General features: G+C 35.8%; 1 protein-coding gene across 2 annotated transcripts in view; it reads right to left on the bottom strand.

Annotated features, from left to right (window-relative positions):
* The window catches only part of LOC105164179 (DNA-directed RNA polymerase III subunit 1), a 32,301-nt gene that overhangs the window by 8,583 nt on the left and 2,654 nt on the right, over positions 1-21,064 (bottom strand). For both annotated transcript variants that reach the window (XM_011082782.2, XM_020694973.1), the window contains exons 4-20: positions 20,350-20,499; positions 19,550-19,727; positions 18,308-18,486; positions 18,023-18,135; positions 17,405-17,504; positions 16,328-16,543; positions 16,103-16,251; positions 15,871-16,012; positions 15,650-15,790; positions 14,360-14,548; positions 12,914-13,109; positions 11,517-11,610; positions 8,371-8,605; positions 7,594-7,785; positions 4,126-4,224; positions 853-1,056; positions 425-748 (exon numbers count right to left, since the gene is read on the bottom strand). In XM_011082782.2, coding sequence (XP_011081084.1) covers positions 425-748; positions 853-1,056; positions 4,126-4,224; positions 7,594-7,785; positions 8,371-8,605; positions 11,517-11,610; positions 12,914-13,109; positions 14,360-14,548; positions 15,650-15,790; positions 15,871-16,012; positions 16,103-16,251; positions 16,328-16,543; positions 17,405-17,504; positions 18,023-18,135; positions 18,308-18,486; positions 19,550-19,727; positions 20,350-20,499 — 2,901 coding nt within the window. The remainder of the gene's footprint in view (positions 1-424; positions 749-852; positions 1,057-4,125; positions 4,225-7,593; positions 7,786-8,370; positions 8,606-11,516; positions 11,611-12,913; positions 13,110-14,359; positions 14,549-15,649; positions 15,791-15,870; positions 16,013-16,102; positions 16,252-16,327; positions 16,544-17,404; positions 17,505-18,022; positions 18,136-18,307; positions 18,487-19,549; positions 19,728-20,349; positions 20,500-21,064) is intronic.

Raw genomic sequence — 21,064 nt, 5'->3', positions numbered from 1 at the left:
TAGGTTCAGTCAGAAATTGTTGTAAAAAGACTCCACAGAAGTTTAGGTATTATTATATCAAGTTACAACCTTTTGTAGCCTTTTAACAATCAGGTGTTAGGAACTGGGGTTACAAAATGATTATCAACTGACTTCACCAGTACTAATTGAGGGTCCTCTTCTGAAAATTATTACCAAACTGTTAACCTGGGTTATAAAGTGATTATCAACCAAGTCAAGCCTTCTCCAGTACTAATTCAGGCTGTGCTCCAGTAAAAGCCATTTATTGAAAAGTTTGTGATATGCCCATCTAAAGGGATGGAATTAATAATTATCCAATCAAATTGCTAATGTTTCCAGAAAAATGTTAAAGCAATTAAGTCCATACAAATCAATTGAAAATATCACCTAGTGCTAGAGAAAAAGGATGAGGGAAGAAAATTACCACTAGTTGGTTCCTAGTAATCCCAGATACATTTGAAGCCAGTTTTTCCAGAGAAACCTGATCCTCTCCAGAATATCCCCCTTCATTCAATTTGAGCATCAGATCTGAGCTAGGATGTTTCTTCTCAATGAAACTTTTTAATGATTTATCAAAAGTCTCCAAGGTCTCCTTTTTAGATGGCGTATCCGATGGAGGAGGATCCTTTAAGCACTCTTCTTCAAGATCCATGGTCGATTTTGGGAGCCTTTCCTCAATCATCTCGTTCACTATTTTCTTTATTTCTTCAGTATTTAAACTCTTTTCCTCTGCTGCAGGGCAGGTGGCCTGTCAAAATAACACAAGAAAGAAACTGAAGAATCTTTATAAACAGCTACAAGATGCAGTTGAATTTCCCAAGAAGAGCAGCGCAGAAAGGATGATACCAATACCTTGGCTTTCATGAATAATCTTTCAAAGTTAAGTGGAAGCCCACTTTTCTCTTCCATCTGTGCAGGGTCCATACCATCACCCCCATACACAAATTGAACAATGGAACCACTGGCATTTCTCACTGTATTGTCATACTGCACTGATAGGTCCTCCAAAGCTTTCATAAGTCTACGAGACATATACCCTGTGTCAGCAGTTTTAACCTGCAACAGCAAAAGAAGTTTTAAATTTATTTTAACTTGAGTTGCCAGGGAGTATGATAAAAATTGTGAAAACTCCCCATGATATTCACTAGATGAAGTAACATTTCCATAACAGAAGAAAATTCAACCCAAGACTATACAACAAATAGATTAAGCAAATAAGCAAGTGGATGTGAATTATGCAAATAAGTCAAACAACTGTATCTCCCAGGAAAATTGTAGCTCATGACCCCATATTACAAACAATTTACTAAATTTGCAACGATATATCCCAATACTATACGATGCAATAATTAGGTCATTTGACAAAGTTTTAAACAAGTCATTACTTTGTTAGGAGAATACATCTACGGTTGAGAATACATGTATAAACCCTGATTGATTTGAAAGAAAGCAAACCACGTCAAGTTTGATAACCCAGTAAATCCACAATTCAGTTATACTCTGTAAATTCAGGGACCACTGCCAACATCCAATATCGACTCATATCCCAATTAGTAGACAAATGAATGCCACAAAAAAATCAGTAACTCCATTACTCTATTCAGCCCTCAATAAGATCTATTCAACCCAAGACAAAAGGCAAAATTCTTTCCATACCTTTTGCAATTATTTGAAAACCAAGCATACAAAAGTTCACATTTTTGAGAAATACTAAAACAAGAATGTTACTTTGGCATATTGTCATACTGTTTAAATAAAATTTTGTAAATTATGATTTCTGATTGGCATATTGTCATACTGTTTAAATAAAATTTTGTAAATTATGATTTCTGATTGAAAATAGCACCTCAGAACTGCTTAATTAACTGATTCTCAGCGACAAAAACTAACTTCAAGTAGACCCACACTTGAATATGATTAACAGATTCAAAATTAGAGCGTACTAAAACCCCATGGTGTTAAAGAGGCAATCGGTCTTAGCCTTTGCTTACTGATTGAAAACACTCGGTTGAGATGATAAAAAACGACCGCAGGAAACATGATAATATTTTCCATGTTTGGCTAGTTCAGTCATAAAGGAAAATTTAACAGATGACAGTGGACCGGCTGCAAAGGAGGGGGAGTAAAGGTGCCAGAGGCCTCAGCATTTTGTCTATGACATGGCAGGTGGAATAATAATGATTCTTATTGATGGTAGCTTTAGCACTCATGAAATATTCGAGACAAAGCGGAGGAACACAGCAAATTCAAGAATACTACTTCATGCAAGATACTGTTTGTTTGTGTTTCCATTTCCAGCTTGTTTTAAACAGTGAAAAAATGTTTATTTATATGTTATCTCATTGAAAATATATGATTTGACACCACAATTCAATTAAAAACACAATCCGATTATCTAATCCAAACACTCATTTTTCATAAAGACCTATATAAAATTGAAAACACATTTTTCACCAAAAACTGAAATTTGAAAACACAAACTAACAGGCCTTTTAGGCAGTGTTAAAGTCGCGTCATGCGCAAAGGTCCCCTTGCGCCGCACACCTCTTTAAAGCATGGCTCATATTAACAGAAATAAAGTTACATATTCATACATCACTATCTATTAACATCAATAATGCACAAACAATTAGATATAAAATAGAAATATGTAAAACAACCATTATAAAAATGAATAAATATAAATTATCCATCACTCTCACTCCATTTCTTCCCCATCGCTTCTTCTTTTTGGTTTCTTTTCTAAATCTTTTTAATGTTTTTTAAAAGAATAAAATAAAGGCTGGGCTTCAACAAACCCAGCCTTTATGTAAACTGGGCGATCTTCAAAGAAAATTGGGCTTTGCCCAGTTTTCTTTCAGCCCAAACTGAAAAAAGGCTATGTTCTTGAGATAATCATAAGAAATTAGCACGTAAATGCCCATCCATTTCCTCAACATTTAAGAAATGGAAGTACTTTCTGGAAGAGCGAGAGGTCGATAACATAAACTAGTCTTGTGTAGTTTTTCAGAAAGAACAATAAAAATGTTAAAAACCTGACCTGTGCAAAATAATTTTACTTGTTAATAAAACTACTAGAACAAATGAATTGAACAAAGACCAAACGTTAACTTACTTTGAGCCACAGTATAGATGAAACTGAAAACAACAAGTAATAATCTTCCAAACAAAGGGATTTGAGCAAAGCTTTGAAATCTTTTAATCCTTGTTATATCGATCATTTATTCCAAGTATCAAGCAAATGAACTGTTCCTCAGAGGATTAAAACAAAATCCAAAAAGAGAGAACTTTTAAAAATATTCTCCAGACGGCAGTAGCATCTATACAGGAACTCCTTTCTGGCTGCAAACGCTTCTTGTTATCTGGCTGGTGAACAATGACTTTAAGAAAAAGAGGCTTTTTCCTCGAGTTTGTTTTGCTAGATATGCATGGATTCTAAGTCATTGGGAAAACGTGATGAAAACAAATTATGACAATTCAACCATCGCAACAAAGGAAACAAAGAAGAAAAGAAACAATAAGGGAGAGAATAAAAGAGAAGATAGATGCTTTTCTTCATACTGTTTGAAGCAACATAAACAATATTCTTCGTAAGAATATCAACTTTATAGAGGCAAGAAGATACTAAAGTAGTTAGACACCTTAAAAGCTATTACTTGGCTAAGACGTAGACTCCAACTACAAAACCGGGTAGTTAATTAATTTTAATACAAATCCTAGATGACTAATGAGTCCCAAAATCACAGTCGAACCCCTAATAAAAACTAATAACTGAAACCACGTGAAACAGAAAGGTAGCAGACTACCCTTAACTGAAAAATAATGAACCTTAAAGATAATACTCCAGAACAGGCAAGGGCATAGTCATTTTAACCAGAAACTCTTATTTCATGTCACAGAGCTCAAATTTTCAGGTCAGGCTTCTGATTTCCATTATTGTTTGCACATCTTCACCAATTGTAGGGACAAACATTCCAAACATGACAAAGTAGATGGGGTATCAAGCATGTTCTCGAGTCAAATAATTCAAGGACCCCCAAGCTGATGGTGAGGAGAATAATTGAGGAAGGAATTTAAATTGGTAGTCTCATAAACAAGTCTGGAAAAGCAAGAAATAATACATACTGCTGTATCCACAAGACCTTCTCTCCCCCCCATGGTGTGGAAGAAAAATTCAGTTGCAGATAAACCAGTATAAAAGGAATTCTGAACGAAGCCTTTAGCCTGAATTCAAGAAAAGAAAGTGAAATTCAGCAACAGCGGGTATAAATTTTTAATTTGAGAATATAAATTAAAGCATAAAGATAACTTATCCACACATACTGACAAATTTTGAAATTCAGAAGCACTCAGAATCCAGTAAGAGAATGATGCACGGCAACAATTAGGAAATGGTATTAAGTAGATATGATGCTTATGTTCTAATTTTTCTAAATTTTTCTTCTAGGATCCATGGATTGAAGTTTACAGTGTTTTCAGCACATATTGGTACTATTTAAGTTCTAGTAAATTGGATACAATCTTGTTGAGTAGTCACTGAGACCCAAATATGGCCTGATCAGTGTGCATGAAATTGATAATATCACAGTCTATAATAAGTCCTAAATCAGGAAACAACCATCAATATATTCATGACGCGGCGTAAGTGTCAGTCTAAGTTCAATTCTAAAGTTGCCATGAAGCAATGTAAGTGTCATAGTCTAAGTTTACTTTTAGGATCCTGGAGCCTGTGACTAAGCTTGTATCATGACTAAGCAATCCCTTGAAGACAGTTCACATTTACATTAAAGTAGGATAAGTGGAGGTTAACAGTGCATAATACCAATTAAACCCTTTGGCCTAACCATGTAATACAATGCATGAAGAATGAATCACTTCAGTATCGCAACATGAGTCCTATATGCCCAAACACTTAGCTGATTAAAGAATAAACTAACCTAGCAAATATCTTCACCTGTCTTGTGAATCATCATTGAACTATTACCAACATATTTGAAAAACATTTTCATAAGGAAATACAAGCAGCTTATCTGCCACTTGTATCCTACAATAAGACTGCCATAATATAAGATATCACTTCTATGAAATAGTAAAACAAAAATGGTTTTGGGTTCCCCATAGCTAAATTCCCAAGGGAATGAGCACATCTGCCATGTAAGTTCTGCAAAGGCTAGTTTCCACTTTTACTTCAAAATGGTAATGTATGGCTTTCTTCTCAAGTAGGAGATTAACAAATATGGGGATCATTCAAGAGTTGCACTGATTGGGAAACTTGGATCAAAGCCTCCAATGGAAAAGGTATGCAATTTTTTTGTGCCAAGCTTTGAGAAGTTCATATACGATGGGATTCCATGAATACAACATGTGATTATCAAGGGTAAAATAGCAGAAGATTGTTATGGATTATTCATTCATTTGGTGAGATTTGTTGATGGAGGTCCAGTGAGTATATTTAAGTAAACAGTACTTGTGTTCAGATGAGGAGCCCCATACTCTCATACTCCCAAATCCCATCTGGGTTTCAGTGCCCAACTTGCCTCGTTAATTAGGCTGATTGTTGAACATTCTTTAGGTTGACAGTTATACTATACGCTGAATCTGATTAACCTAATACTTATACCACAACGAATTTTGTTTCAACACCTCGAGTTGGATATTACCAAGTTCAAGTTATCAAGAATCTGAGTGGATGATGAAAATGAATATTTGGCAGCTTATTTTGACAGAAAACTGTATTAGCCATGTCAGAGCTATGTTTTATTGAACATCCAGGTTCAATAAAGGGTGCAACCATCAGGTCTAAAAAACAGGTGAATGAAACAGAGTCCCCCACACTGACAGCACTAGAAAGGAGGTGCTAGGTGGATTCACTGCCAAGCTCTGCCAGGCTTGGCCGGGCAGCTTAGGTTCCTACAGCTTAGGATGGATACTTGTGTGCTGTTGCTTTAACACCCTTCCCAAAACAAAAGGAGGTCAAACCTAGACACACGTGACACTTGCTGCTTTCTAGGTTTGATGCATGAAATGAATTCGGCCCCAACTTCCAGAAATAGCTACATCAGGGTCAGTGAGGCAGGAGAATGAGGCTCAGCTGGTACTCTTGGAAATGGTTGGGAAATGGTCCAGAAGTGCAGCAATTGCAACCCTTATTCCTAGCTGAATTAGCTCATACTCGGTCCTTCAATTTAACAGGACTCAGACATGAATGGACCAAAGGATACACCAAAAAGGATCTTGTGGATATAGGGAGGCAGCTACTGGGGCAGCAAAACAAGATGCAATAATTGGCTTTCAAAGGCACTGAGGAGTGGTTGGGCATCTGAGTCGGTAGAGCTTCGAGCTGGAAATTATTGAAAGGAGTTTAATTGGGCTCAGGTTTAGACCTCTGGCTGAGGGTTTTTAGTCAGAAGCACCACCCAAAGGTACAATTCAATTTGCAGACTTGTTTTGGCAAATCGGCAGTGCTTACAGTCCCAAGCCAGTAAACTAAGTCCGAGCCCCAGGCTGGTGACATTTTTCTAACGGAGGGTCTGGGTCATCAGCCTCGAGATATTTCTCAGGAAAGTACAAGAAAAGTCAGTGGCACCTTTCTATAGTGTCTACAGTGGATAAATTAGAAATAAGATCCACACGGTGATCAAGCTGAGACATGGGACCAATGACCGTTGTGCGAAGCATGGCAGGAGAAGTAGTTACCAAATTCCTCAAACTATACAAATTAAGAAGGGATCGAGTACAAAACTGATTGGCTGGTTTCAGATCCCCATCTCAACCCAAGTTATATCCACGATTAATGGTTGATTGGGTAGGGGGGAGATACAGTCGGCAGCTCCTGGAGTACAAAGGCTATTCAGTAGTCATATGCTACCAAGTGGTTAGATGTATGGTACAAATAAGGGCCTCTGGACACATGCTCAATCAGAACATATGGATTTCAATCCCCACTAATAGATCCAGGTTAGATACAATCATGGGTGATGCATTTACATGAGAGAATATTGGATAGTTAGAAGAGTCTGAATTTGAAGCTCAGCCTCATCTTGTGTTCGTAGACAGACTTTTGATGAGGACTACCAGGGTGTGCATTGGTTGAAAGTCACAGATTATTTCAGCTCACTTATTTTGGCAAAAGTCGTAGAGTCCAAGGAGTTCAAGCAGCCATAATGTCTAGAGATAATCCTTTTACATGCTTGTATGTTGTTTTAACTTTCTTCAAGTTATTGTGAAACAGGACGTCAAACTTCAATTTGTAGTTGTCTGTCCTCCACTATATTTGGTTAGTATGCGAGTCTCCCTTGCCAAACCCATCAACCTCGATGAATCAGTCATATAGTGGTGATTGCAAATAAAAATGTTGGAAGATTTTTTTGTATATTTTCCTTATTTATCTTCAGTATTTTCAGTATCAACCACATCTATGCCATATTTGTATTTCTGTCTAGTCTTAACATAATGTTGGCCTTGTATCAATTAAATAAGCCTTCCAATTCTTGCCAAATTACCAAAAATAACATTTAGGCCAAGCATGACAATCTACTCTACTCAGAAAGCACAACAAAGTTTACCAAAAATAACAAGGCATAATTAACTTACATCTGGGTCCTTAGCTCCTCTTTCAAAATGAGGCAGAGTTCGATCAACAAATCCATTTGGAGCTCTACGACCTCCAACGGATTGCTGGCCCACGCATGCAATCATCTGGCAGATATTGATAGGAGATCCTTTGGAACCACATTGTGACATGATTAGGGGGCTATTCCTCCAATTTAAATTCTTCATACAGACCTACCAAAACAATTTCAAATAATGATAAAGGCTTCCTTCAAGCATGTCTGACAAAAATACTAAATACACTGTTAAACAACAAGAGAGAACAAAATTTTCCATGGAATTTGTAATACTCTTGTATAACATTAACATGCACACAAAGTTCATGGTCGGAAGTGCGTGCAGGACAGAAGGTGGACCAATTGAGGCTGCTATATTTATGGAAAAATAAAATGGAATATGCAGATCCAAGGTACTTACAATTCCCACAAATGTCATGAGCTCAATTCCTGAGAAGTATGCACAAGAACAGTAAGAGAAGAGGCTCACAGCTTAACGTAAAAGTAGTCCCTACTTTCTGTTCACACTTACCTTGGGCAAGCTCAACCTCCAATGTGCAGAAACAAATTTCATAAAAAAGCACTCATGGATGAAATGATGGACACACCAATCAAGTGAACAACAAGACGGCTACAAGATGCAAGTTCAAACAAAATCCCCATATTGAGATCCTTTCGTAAAATAATCCCATAGTTTAGGCAAACATTTACACAAAATTCAATCACCAACAACAGCACACTTAGAAAAGAGATCGACTCTCACATTTGCAGTTCTTTCCCGAATATTGTTAAGGGTTCCAGTTATCTTGGCTTCAAGTGTCTCAGCCCTATTGCAGCCTGGTAGCAGCTCCAGCTTGCCAGAATTATAGCTCTCTATATAGTCGGTACACTGGCCATACTCCTTATCAATTGTCAACTTCTTCTCCTTGTTTAATACATCACCAGGGGTCACATCATTGATTCCAATTGAGAATCCATGATTTCCTATCCATCGAGCACTATAACAACAAAAGTAATCAACAGAGAATTCAGCCATTTGTTTCTTTGAAATAACAAGAAGGCAAGAACAGATTAACAGAAGAAATTATTTGCCCCACCCACATCAATCAATGACATAAGAACCATAAGCTAAATATATCAGCTGACTAAAAGGTTCAGTTCTAAACTATGAGTTTTACTCCTCTCAACCGAAATACCACTCAGTTTTTTAGTTTTTCCATCACCTTACATGTCTGATTTGCCAGCAGCATTACAGAGATGCATAACCATATCTTGCTCTATGTTAGACAAGAAAACTGCAGAAATTACCCTGTGTTACTTTCTCAGATAATACTTTGTTGGAGAATATTGCAGACATTTATTCTTAGTGGTCTCCACTTTTCCAAGTGGGACATGAAGAAGAGGCACTGATACTGTAAATAAACCAATTACAGTAATGCAGTACCAACCAACTTGCTAAATATCACATAATTTTCACAACCATATTCAACATTAAATGGAATAGCCCAGTCTTCCGACATTCCTTGCAGCTCAAAGCAATGGTCATATTAACCAATACTCAGGTCCATTTTCAGCCTTAGAATCAACTGAACGTTTTCTGGCCATTTAACACCTTTCTGGATATGTGTCTCCCTTCTCCCTCACAGGAACAAAAATAAGGATACCAAGAAGACTACAATTAGAAACTATGTAATCTATCCATCAGCATCCAGTCGACGATTTGAGACTCAACAAGAGCTCCTTACAGCCGAAGAACTTGCAAGAAGACATAATTGATGTAAATCCAGTTATTCTAAGTTATAGGAGTTGTGGTTAGCCTGTGGATTTTAAGTGACAAGCTAATCCAAGCTGAATATCACCCAATCTGGCTTGCTCAATGAGCAAGCTTGACTAATACTCAACTCGAGCTCCTTGAAAAACCTAGCTCGAGTATAACTAATTTCTGTTCGAAAGCAAGTAGCTGGCTCGCAGGCCTTTTTTCTTTTATTCTTTTTATTTTTAAGTATATTTCATATTTTCAAATACATATGCAATACTATATCAGGTTAACATATAAAATATTTCACAATAAACTAAATCAATCTCATATTTTAATGTTATATAATAACAAAAACATGATATCTTTACTTATATTATCTTATATCTGTCTAAAGATAACCTGAATCTAAGTGATCATATAATTATTTAATATAAAGCATATGATTTTCATTGATATATTCTAATGTCAATTCTTAATCTCTTGTACTTCTATAAATTAATAAATTCTAACAAATAATATTAACTTTTCATATTTATCATAGAGTATATGTTTTTACCAAATGTAAAAGTATGTAATATTTTTATTTTACTATGTTAAATTTGGTAATACCCATGCGTTAATACTAATGATAATAATAACAATGGTGTTGAAAATTCTATTTTCATGAAATAGCATTATATATATGTTTATGATCAACTATTGCTTGATTTATTACCAATTCTTCTATAATTTTTATATTGGTGATAAATATAAGAATTTAAAAACAAATCTTAATAATATATTTTAATTATTATTCTCCTTCTATTTCCAGAAAATAGTTTTTCAATGTTATATATTGTTATAATTAATGTATTATATAACTCAATTAAAAAAGAGAACTTTCTCTAGACAAACATATTTTTAAAATGACATACTCTAAGGACTATTGGATTCATTTCATAATTTATCGGAACTTTTTAATCTAATAAATATATAACTAAACCAAGTTATGTCCAAGTATTTACATAAGTTGATACATATTTTACATGTTTACTGATTTGTTACTATTAAACTAACATTATAAAGATATTATGAAGTTATATATTCCAAACATTAAATTAAAGTCATGTACGTATACTTTGTAAAACTTTAAATATTATGAATTAATTAATAAAAATACTGAAACTATTATTATTCTATATGTCCTTTTTTATATTGATTGTTGTCCTATCTGTTAAGTTGTCTCATTAGTTTATAAAAAGTCGGGAATATATTTTATATTAGATCTAAAGAATGTCCTAAAGTAATTATTTCAAATTTATTTTAAACAATAACTAAAATCATTTTTATTAAATGAGCTAGACCTCGACAAGCTCTTGAATCATGAGGTCGAGCTTGAGCCTTAAATTTTTGCCAAGCTCAAGTTTCTTTTGCACTGCTAGTAAAAATCATGGTTTTGCTGATAAGTTGGTCAATCTTGGCCATGATGCTTCAGCTAATTGTTAAAAATTAGCGGGATTCTGCTTTTATGCCTGATTTCGATTTTTTGTAAAGCCATGGGACCAAATATTAGCCATCTACAGCTACATTGTTTTCTAACAAGTTAATGCTAGAGGCTATTGAAAATGGATAACTACTGGAATAAATAATTTGGACAAGCAGGCTTGACATTAAACAAAGAAAATCCACAGATAGCATGGAGAGAACAGAGATTCCGATGGCTGTACATCAGTTATGGAGTCATCTAAGATAGTTAAAAGAAGACTCTCGTGCTAAACTTAACGAAAGAAAATCAGATAAGAAATCTGAAATTGTAGACAAGGCAAAGCAAAAAAGTGAAAGGTAGATATCGGATTTGGGTTGTATCAGTTCTGAATACCATTAAGAAAATCCTTACTTAACCAGGCACAAATCATCAACTTAGCAGCAGCGTTAAACACTTACATAACAACCTGAGAACTCTTGAAGAAGAGATTCAAAAAAAATGAAACATTGTTTAAGACCGCACAGTTTCACTAGAAATAACTCAGACCAGTCAATCACACCAATGAAAATTGCCAGCATACTGAATTGTGCTGGCTAGCTGTAACCAGTAAAGAGAGTTCCTTCCGGATAAATACATGCACAAGAAAATAGCTGATCCAGTGCCTTTAGAGCTGCTACTATCTTACCTTAACTTTGCTAAACGGTTCATGCAAGTGGCAGCAGCATGTGCACTGTAATCCCTGAGAAGCACAGAGTAAAGACCATCTTTGCTCCCATTTCCTGTTTGCATATTAGGCGAATAAACATATGAGCTTACACCAGAAAGATAAATAAAGCACTTCCACTCCCTGAGAGTCCATATTTGGAATTGCACAGTAAAGCAAACTCACATCCATTCCATGTCTTACGAGAGAATTTACATCGGTCAGAAGAATTTCTCCCTCAGTAATAACTTAACTAAACAGATAATTATGGTATTAAAATGTCTCAGTTTTTATACAAATATATTACAAGAGCAATTTCAGAACAAGAATAGAGATTCAATGTACTAGCTATGCTTGCTTTCTTAAACCCTCATCCAACAGTTAAAAGTTTTTGGAAGTGCAACAACTTTACTGCTACAAACAAGATTAAGATAAAAGTAGCCATTTTTCCCCTCAGCAGAGCCTAGTTTCCGTCATGCCACAAAACCTCAGAACCAATAGATTGCAACATCAGAAAATGCAAGGAAAACATTATATTTTTATGTCAGCAAACACTTTTACAAAGATTACTTCAGAATATCTCCAGCAAAATAAAACTCAACTCAACAAAGCCCCATCCCAAACTTATCGCAGTTTAGTGACATCAATCCTCTTCTTTCTCTCTACTCGTTCAAGAGCCATATCCCATTTTAGAACATAAAGTTAGATTCTTCTTGATCATTTCATGCAGGTACTATTATGGAACCTCTTCCTCTAAGTTTCCGATCAATCCAAATATCATGAAGCTAATAATCTCAACATGTTTGATTTTCAGTCAAATTTCAGAGATTTGGAGTGCGTGGTCAGGAAGACAAATGGTCATCCATTACAGAGCACTTGCTCAACAACTAGTAGATTTATAAGGTGCAAAGTCTCCATTCAGCAGTTGCAACCTTCGGGATATATTATATTATATTAAAACTAACTGTATGATAACAATTAGAAGAAACGGAGTAATTGTGCATAAACTCCTCTCCGAACTATATTATGAAGCTTTAGAGAAATCTTGGTGTTGAATTCTAGGATAAAGGACTGCACAAAGTCGTAACGCTCAATATACAAAATTCGGCGTTCAAGAATCAGGTGGATTTTGGAAGCACAAGAAATGACTAAAGATTCTGGTATCTAGAAACAGCCCACCAAATCTGCCACATACACAGGTACATAAACCTCCGGTGCATTTTTATGCATTAAAAAAGCCAACTACATAATTGAAAAGCTGTGATTGCTGATAAACCTCTTGCATTTTCCAAACTGATTGCTGAAGGAGCCAAAACATCTCAGGAGAGAGATAAAACTGCCATCCAGACAAATAGCAAAAACATAGAAAGGAGACTGACCTACTGTAGCCTTCCCAAGCTGCCCACTGATTAGCTCACTGTTACGGATATAAACAAATCCATCCTTCGGGCACATTGTCTCTCTAGACTTCCCATAACTCTTTTCTGCTACTGTAAGATTTAGATATACTCTCATTTTTGCATGAGGACGCAATAGTACGCTAAATAACTGTTTACCAGTCCAAAGCTCCACTGGCTGCAAAAAAGGAAAAGGGCAAACCATGATTAAACACCAAAGCCTTCTGACATACAGAAGAAAATGGCCCATAAATCAACCACTTCTGACAAGAGTAAAGAACCATGGTGTACACTTCGAAAGAAATTACAATTTACAAAAGCAATCTGGATTCTAACGTTTGTTATATTCACAAAAATAGGTTTGTGGTTACGAAAACTATCTCAGCATCATGCCTAAAGCAGATTAGGGAGTATTTTGCATCCTTTTTCCTTTAGTTTACAGCTCCAAGCAGTTTTAATACTAACTCAGGTCTAAATGTTGAAGACATTATGCAGCAATAATCTGGATACTTTGTGTACACCTGTTGTACCGTACTATTCCTCATTTCTGTTAAAGTTATGACTTCTAAACTAAAACCAACAGTTGCAGTTGGAAATAAAAGAGGTCCTTTTTCTTTCTCCAAGCACCGCCAACCCTCACCAAGGCTTTGCGTCCCACATTTATGGTGATCTTTACTTGATCTCATATAAGGCACAAATGTGGGGATCATAATAACCCCCTTCTTCATCTTGACAGCACCAAGATCCACATTTGAATCAATGAGCATTGCGCATGAAGGTGGCTCTCGCATATAGGAAAAGATATATCGAAAAGCACAGATACAGCTAATAGTTTCATCTTGCACAGGAATTTTCATAGCACCAACTCTTGAACCATCTATTATGTACCAAATTCAACCTTTATGCAGCTCAGACTACACAAAGTGATACCAAATTGTCAGAAACCAGAACCAATCTTTACTTTCTCCTGCTGCTTGGTTTGGGCCTAACACTCCTACATCTTGTGAGGAAAGAGAAATATACACCCGCAAAAATAAGATATACAAAAGAAAGAAAGAAGACATCTTCACGCGGACATTAAGACGACCCAACACACACCAAAAAATACGGATCAATAAAGATATATACACAGATAAAGTAAGAAAGGACAATGACCCGTACATGAATACCAATCACGTGTAGGAAGACAAGTGAGGGGCACAAGCATATTGAATTTCATCACGAAAAGCAGCTAATTTGATAAACATGCAAGACAAGTGCACTAGAAGTCTAATGACAGAGCATGGAAGCAAAAAATATGAAGTACAGGAAAGAAGTTGTCATATAAATATTTACAAGAAATAGTGACATAACAGCAATAAACAGATTAGTAGAAGAGCACTGATCAACAATATTTGACAGTAGAGCAAGTATGCCCCCTAATCTCACCTTAACTAAGGCTGGTGTTGGTAGATCAATTGGGTCCATTGCGTCACCCATATATGAACACATAAGCGAAAAGGAAGCGCGATCATAGAAGGTGTCTTTTCTTGTTATAAGAAAGGATGAAGTTAAAAAATCTTGCGTTGAAGCAACCAAGATTTCACCATTCTTTGGAGTGCATAAATTGTTTTGCACCTGCAGCAGTGCCACCAACAATCAGTAGTAGAATGAATGGAATATCAAATGACAAGCTATATAGACACAGCCATCTTCTACACATTCCTGGTCAGCATGGTCAAAGTTCATTCACATACAGGTACCAATTAACTTATTCACAATTATGTGGGGGAAAAAATCATGTATAATTGCACCATAGATTGAAAGAGTTGAATGATGAAATTTAATGATTTTTGACAATTCTCCACAGCACCATGTGATCATGCATGTCAAGGTACTTGAGTCTTCCAGATACCAGAAATCTATAGGAACTCCATGGCTTAAACCAATTTCAGACGCAACAGGAACTCATTCTCCATCAGGGAAAAGGGTTATTTGGAAGACTTTAGCCTGCGTTTCTTCCATCCCTTGTTCCCCAATTGGTTTTACAGGGAAAAAAGGACCCATTCTCCTAATTTGGCTTATATTTGGGCATTCCATGAAGAAACTTGGTCTGAAAGTACCAAAAGTACCCATTTGCTGATCTTTTCGACAACTTTCCAGTCATAGGATGGTTCACCATCAAAACTATATGCTAATAAGTAAACATTTGTTTCATTAGTATGATAATATTTAAGCATGGCAAGAATCCTATCATAGGATCCTCTAACGACGCCACAAATAAAAAAGCAATTGACCACAATTTATACTGTTTCCAACCGACAACCATATAGCTGCCGTCGGAAATGTAAAAGAGAATTAAATATAGCAAAACCTGAACCGGTTGCCCCAGGAAAAGCTAGCCAATACTGAGACAACAGATAATGGTATTGTGTTATTCAGTATGGTTGCAAAATACATGACAATCTCTTCTCACGTATGAAAAAGAGAAGACAGTAGAAGGACAACAAGGACCAGTACAAAAAATTGTTTCACCACACAAAGTATGCAGTCTATCCAAGAGTAACGAAGTACGTAAGGCTGACTGTTAGCATGATATTATATCTAAGTCAAAAAATCAAACAATGTACATAATATGCCAAACTAAAGCAGCTGATTGTATCATGAGGAAAAATAACACACATGCAGAGTGAGTAACCAAAGCCAAATAAAATATATAAAAAGTCAAATGTTATTTACCCCCATCAACATAAGAGCCTCAGTACGGGCCTCTTCAGTTTGTGGTACATGCATATTCATCTCATCACCATCAAAATCAGCATTGTATGGATTGCAAACTGACTCATTGAATCTCAGGGTGCGCCAAGGCATTATCCTTGCCTGGAGACAACAAATACATGACGATACAAATGAAAAATCTAAGGTTATTCTATCATATATGTGTCAGATGCAGTAGGTACCCGATGGGACATGATTGACATTCGATGCAAACTTGGTTGTCTGTTAAATAAGACAATATCTCCATCTTCCAGATGACGATCCACAATGTAACCATACTTCAACTCATCTGCATGGCGCTTTCTAGATGAAAACATTAATGATCTGCCATATGAAAAATAAGTAAAAATTAGAGTTAAGCATACCGCAAAAGAGGTACTGAGAAAATAAAATTACAAAACATTTAATACTTACATTTCAGTACCATCAGGCTGCCGTATAAACTTTGCGCCAGGATATTTGTTGGGGCCATTACGAACGCATTGCCTCAATTTCTCTATATTATGATGTGAAACACGCTCAGGATAAGTTAAAATCCGAGCCATTAGGATAGGAATAGCAACCTGTCAGCAGATTCAAAAGAATTGTAAGAAACAAAGTGAAGCATCTCGGATTTCATGTTTAAGTAGAAAGCCAGACCTCACTAATTTTCAAATTTGGGTCAGGAGATATAACTGTTCTGCCAGTATACTCTACACGCTTCCCTGATAAGTTGCCACGGAACCGTCCCTGCTTTCCTTTGAGGCGCTGAACAAAACCACTCAATGGCTTGGCAGTGGTCATGTGGAATGGCAATCCACGGACATCACTATTGATATACTGTGCAACCTCCATTTGCAGATCATCCCAGCTAGTCTGGCGCCACATTTTACAAACATAGATTAAGCAATTATTCTTCCAAAAATGAATTTGAGAAATTGAAAGGAACCTCGAGCTGCCTGGTGCATTAGTAAGGTGAATTCTAAAAGATTAATTATCCATAACCGAGTTTCAGTGACCAGTAGTCGCACTAATACATTTATGGAACTATCCAGAAAACACCAACAACACTTACAAATACTACCAATAATAGCTCAAGTAATTTAGCAAATCCAACTATTTATGCCTAAGAAGAGGAGGGATGAGATTCCAATCTTTCCACAAGTTTTCAAAATGACTGCAGAACTATAAAGAAATTACCTAAATCCAGAGAATCATAATCTTATTTTTGATGCAAGGATGGAGAAGCCACCAAACTAGTTCTCGTCATACTTGTATGCACATGCATAAAGAGAAAACATAAAAAAAAATATGCAGGTTCTGTATCCAGCACTTCAGTAGTGATCATTGTTCAATTATCCGTAAGATTTCCAAGAACCAACTTTGATCAAATGGTAAAGATAACGATTACGTATTGAATTATTAATATGCATTTCCTTTCCTGATTTCCTCACCAACTTCCCTACCTCAACGCAAAGTTATGTTCCATTTGAAGTCAAAACAATGAAGCAGCCAAGATTCTCCACATATCTCCTCGTGTATATAATGCAAAGGTAATTTGAAAAACAGTACTATTTCACCAAAGAGGCAATTACTCAAGAACACTCTTAATTTTGTATAAATCCCATTATCTTCTAAAGAGCTAATCGAGTATCACCTTATCTACAAACATAAATGTTAAAATGGGTTTATTAGTACGACTCATATACAAGAAAGAACTAAATTGAAACATGTTACCAGGTTCTTGTTATATAGGTTTGTTTCCAATAGTTCTTGACGAAGACTAGCATTTGCTTGGATGATACGTTTTAGCCTCTCTGTGATGTCATTCTCATTGCTGCACAGGCCAATAACAATAAGAACAACAACAATAGCGATAACGATAATGACAGTGACAATAATATTAACAACAACAATAAGAAGAAGAAGAATAAAACTCAAAACAGAAAACATCACGGGGGAAATAACAGTGATGAACCAAGGGGATAAAGTAGGCCGACAATTGAATGGCCTAAATGCAACTAGCTAACCAAGAGGCATGAAGCAAAGTTCACTAAAATAATGTTAAAAATCATTTATTATTCACAAGATGCCACTTCGGAGTTTGGAGTTGAGACTTTACAACATAAGCCTGGTCGATTATTATTACTAAAACCACGACTATCATTTGGTTAGACTCAAGCTCTGCAACTTTAGCCTCAGACTGTTTCCAAACTTCTAAACTCCAAGTTCAACATTAAAACCTTAAAAAATATGAACCAAGCATACAATCATTAACATAAAGCAACAGTCCATTAACATAGAGTAAATATCTCTGCTAGAAAAGAGGGAGTACTGTCTAGCTTGAGGTTTTACCTTTGTGTTCCACCATCCACAAAAACTGAAGGTCGTATGGCAATTGGTGGCACAAGAATATTTGTGACCATAAGTTTCTCTGGTCTATCATTTAGATAAAGCAACTCACAATCCTGCAGATAAAAAGAATAGCAAAAACAAAAAAAGAAAAAATGAATCTAAAAAACGTAATAAAACAATAATATGGAAGCAGGCCATAAGTTATAACTAAGGGGTGTCGAGTACAAAAAAATTCTAAAAAGCTTTCCACTAATTTTCCTGAAACTAAGAAATTGATGGGAGTACCTCATCCAGCATATTTCTCAGTAGTTGATAGACTAACTTAGGGTCAATTATAGAAGAAAAATTGACATTCCCTTTGGAGTCCTTTGTATGGGAAACAGCAGATTGACATTCCTCCAAGTCACTGTCAACAATTTTCGCACGATCATGCTGGATCTTCAGAGGTCCCTTTTTAACCATGCCTAAAATAAAAAATGTTTCAGAATAAGCACGTGAAACACAAGAGCACTAAGAGAGCACCTTCCCTTTACCTTGTAAAGATATTTAATGGGTCTAAGGATAGTGGACCAACAAAATTGCCCAATCCAAAAGAACAAGACCAGCCACTAGTGAAAAACACAACTTTTGAAGGTATGACTTCTATCTACCATGCTATATTGCAAATAAATCCAAGTTTCAAAATAACCTATAAATATAAATTTTAAGAAGAAACAATTACATTTAACAAGCAAAGCGCCACAACCAACCAAATACACTATTCTCAGCCACCAAAAGCATTTTAAAACACCCCTGATGACAATGAGCAAAGATTATATGGAGTTCACCAAGATGTCTGCCTTTGGTTTGGAATAAGATTATTTGCTCAAATGCTCTTTAGCACAAGCAAATTTTTGAAACAGGCTTGCCTCATTTTTTTGAATCTGTAGACATCTCTAAGCCGCAAGAGCTTGAAATAAAGATGATCCTTTTCCGGATTAAAGGAATTTGAAAAGGGTTTTCAGGTCAAAAAGATCTGGCCAAAAGATCAGTTATTTCAAAACTACCTGATTAGAGATTAAGTCTACCCAATAAAAAAATCCGAAGTAGAACACCTCAATAACCTGAATATCATCACAAAATACTAAAGAGAAGAAAGTGCCGAGGGGGAAATTTTTCAGAAATGCATCACCAGAAGGAACACAAAAGAGTCTAATGGTTGATGCAGTGCCTTCAAAAGGTTGAATATGTATACTTTGATAAAGCTAAATATTGACAAAGGTTCCAGATTCTAAGAAAACTACTTTGCTCCTTCACGCACTCCAGCTTATTAAAAGCTCTTTTCTATTTTTTATTTTATCTAATAATAGTGTTCTATATCTCCTCTTAAGTTGCAGATCACATTTATCCATGAAACCAAGATTATGGAGCCATGCATAAATTGTTTAAGTTCAGAAAACATACACTGATATCAGTCAGTTTAATAATTTACAAAGCAACATGGAAAATCTATTTAGTAATATGTTTGCCACAGTTTGGATGTCTAACCATTTATATATCCACATCTCGAGCACTTCACAGCTCTCTTACTTCCTGCCATGGCATTACACCTCTTCACTACTTTTTTCAGTATCTCATTCTTCTTCAAAGGCTCAAGTTTTGGATTCCTCATCTTCTTTAGAAATTCCTGACGCTCTTTCTCCTCAAGAAGCACTCTGGCGCACTTCTGTTAGTGGGAAATAAATGAGAAATTAAAGGATGAATCTTCAGCAATCATAATTATTACTCAGGAGAATTCCAGCACTGGCCTCTTGATTCAAATATAATATCACGACAATGCAGAGAATTAGGAGGAATAAGACGACAAACCAGATGAAGAAGGTTGCAATGGTAATTACCACATAGGGATAGGCATTACTACCATAATGAGAAGAATAATAATAGCAGCACCAAGAGGATACAAAGACAAGATGAAAGGAAAGGAACTAATATATAGACACTGGAGATAAGTCCTCCATGTGTTCTGGCTTCTGCATATCAAATGTCTATAAACAATTAGGAAAGTAATTACCACTTAAGACAATTCAAAAAATTTCCTACGGATTAAGAAACTTAATATAGCTGAATACAATATGTCATAGATGGTTCTCAATAAGATAAAAATCTTGAGCATGACTTTTAAGAGTCATGTCAAAGGCAGTTGCCACAAAGCATAAAAGTTCCATATAATAGGCACACACACCTTGAAATAAAAAGCAACTTTACTATTCTTCCAGATTATCTACGGATAAAAAGATGAAAATGAATTACCAATTTAATACTAATAAGAATGGTGCAAATTTTGATACCTTGCAGATGCACTTCAATATATCTATTATCGTACTTAAATATCCAACGTTATATACAGGAAGAGCGAGAGCCAAATATCCACAATGCCCTGGGCATTCCCGAAAATTACCATAGCACGTTTTACAAAATCCATTCTTGTTTGGAGGTCCCTGAAAAACAAAAGGTGAGATGCACAACTGACGTTATAGATGAAACTTTGAACTTAAGCGAACATCCCAAAAATTTAAATAATTTATTCTTTATGTATATTTAGGCAGCCAACTGTGTAAAAGACACATTTCATACCATGGCAGTGATAAAGAGTAAAGACATTTCAGCAATGCTACAGAAATTAAGTGCACTTATTTGACAGGTAAGATAGTACTAACATTTTAATGTAGTAATCGTAAAATCAATATCCCTCATATACACCTATAGAGTAGGCCATAAAGCAAGATTAGTATAGAACAATGAACTTTAAACATTATAAACTATACACCCCAAACATTGCCTTTAGGATTCCTCCCCTACCCAGCCCAAACTCAAGTTTTTATCAAGAATCCCCTGATCCCCCTCCCATCCAAAAACAGTAGGTCATCCGTCATTTCCATCACTAATAGAGGTAATAAGACGAACTGGACTGATATGCACTAACTTATTATTCCATGTTGGTGCCCAATCTGGCCAACTTTTAACTTCAAAGATAGATTGGAGATCTTTAATCAGTTCTTTTTT

Source organism: Sesamum indicum, linkage group LG6, assembly GCF_000512975.1.
Source record: "Sesamum indicum cultivar Zhongzhi No. 13 linkage group LG6, S_indicum_v1.0, whole genome shotgun sequence".
Taxonomy (NCBI): domain Eukaryota; kingdom Viridiplantae; phylum Streptophyta; class Magnoliopsida; order Lamiales; family Pedaliaceae; genus Sesamum; species Sesamum indicum.
This window is presented reverse-complemented; position numbering and strand designations above follow the sequence as displayed.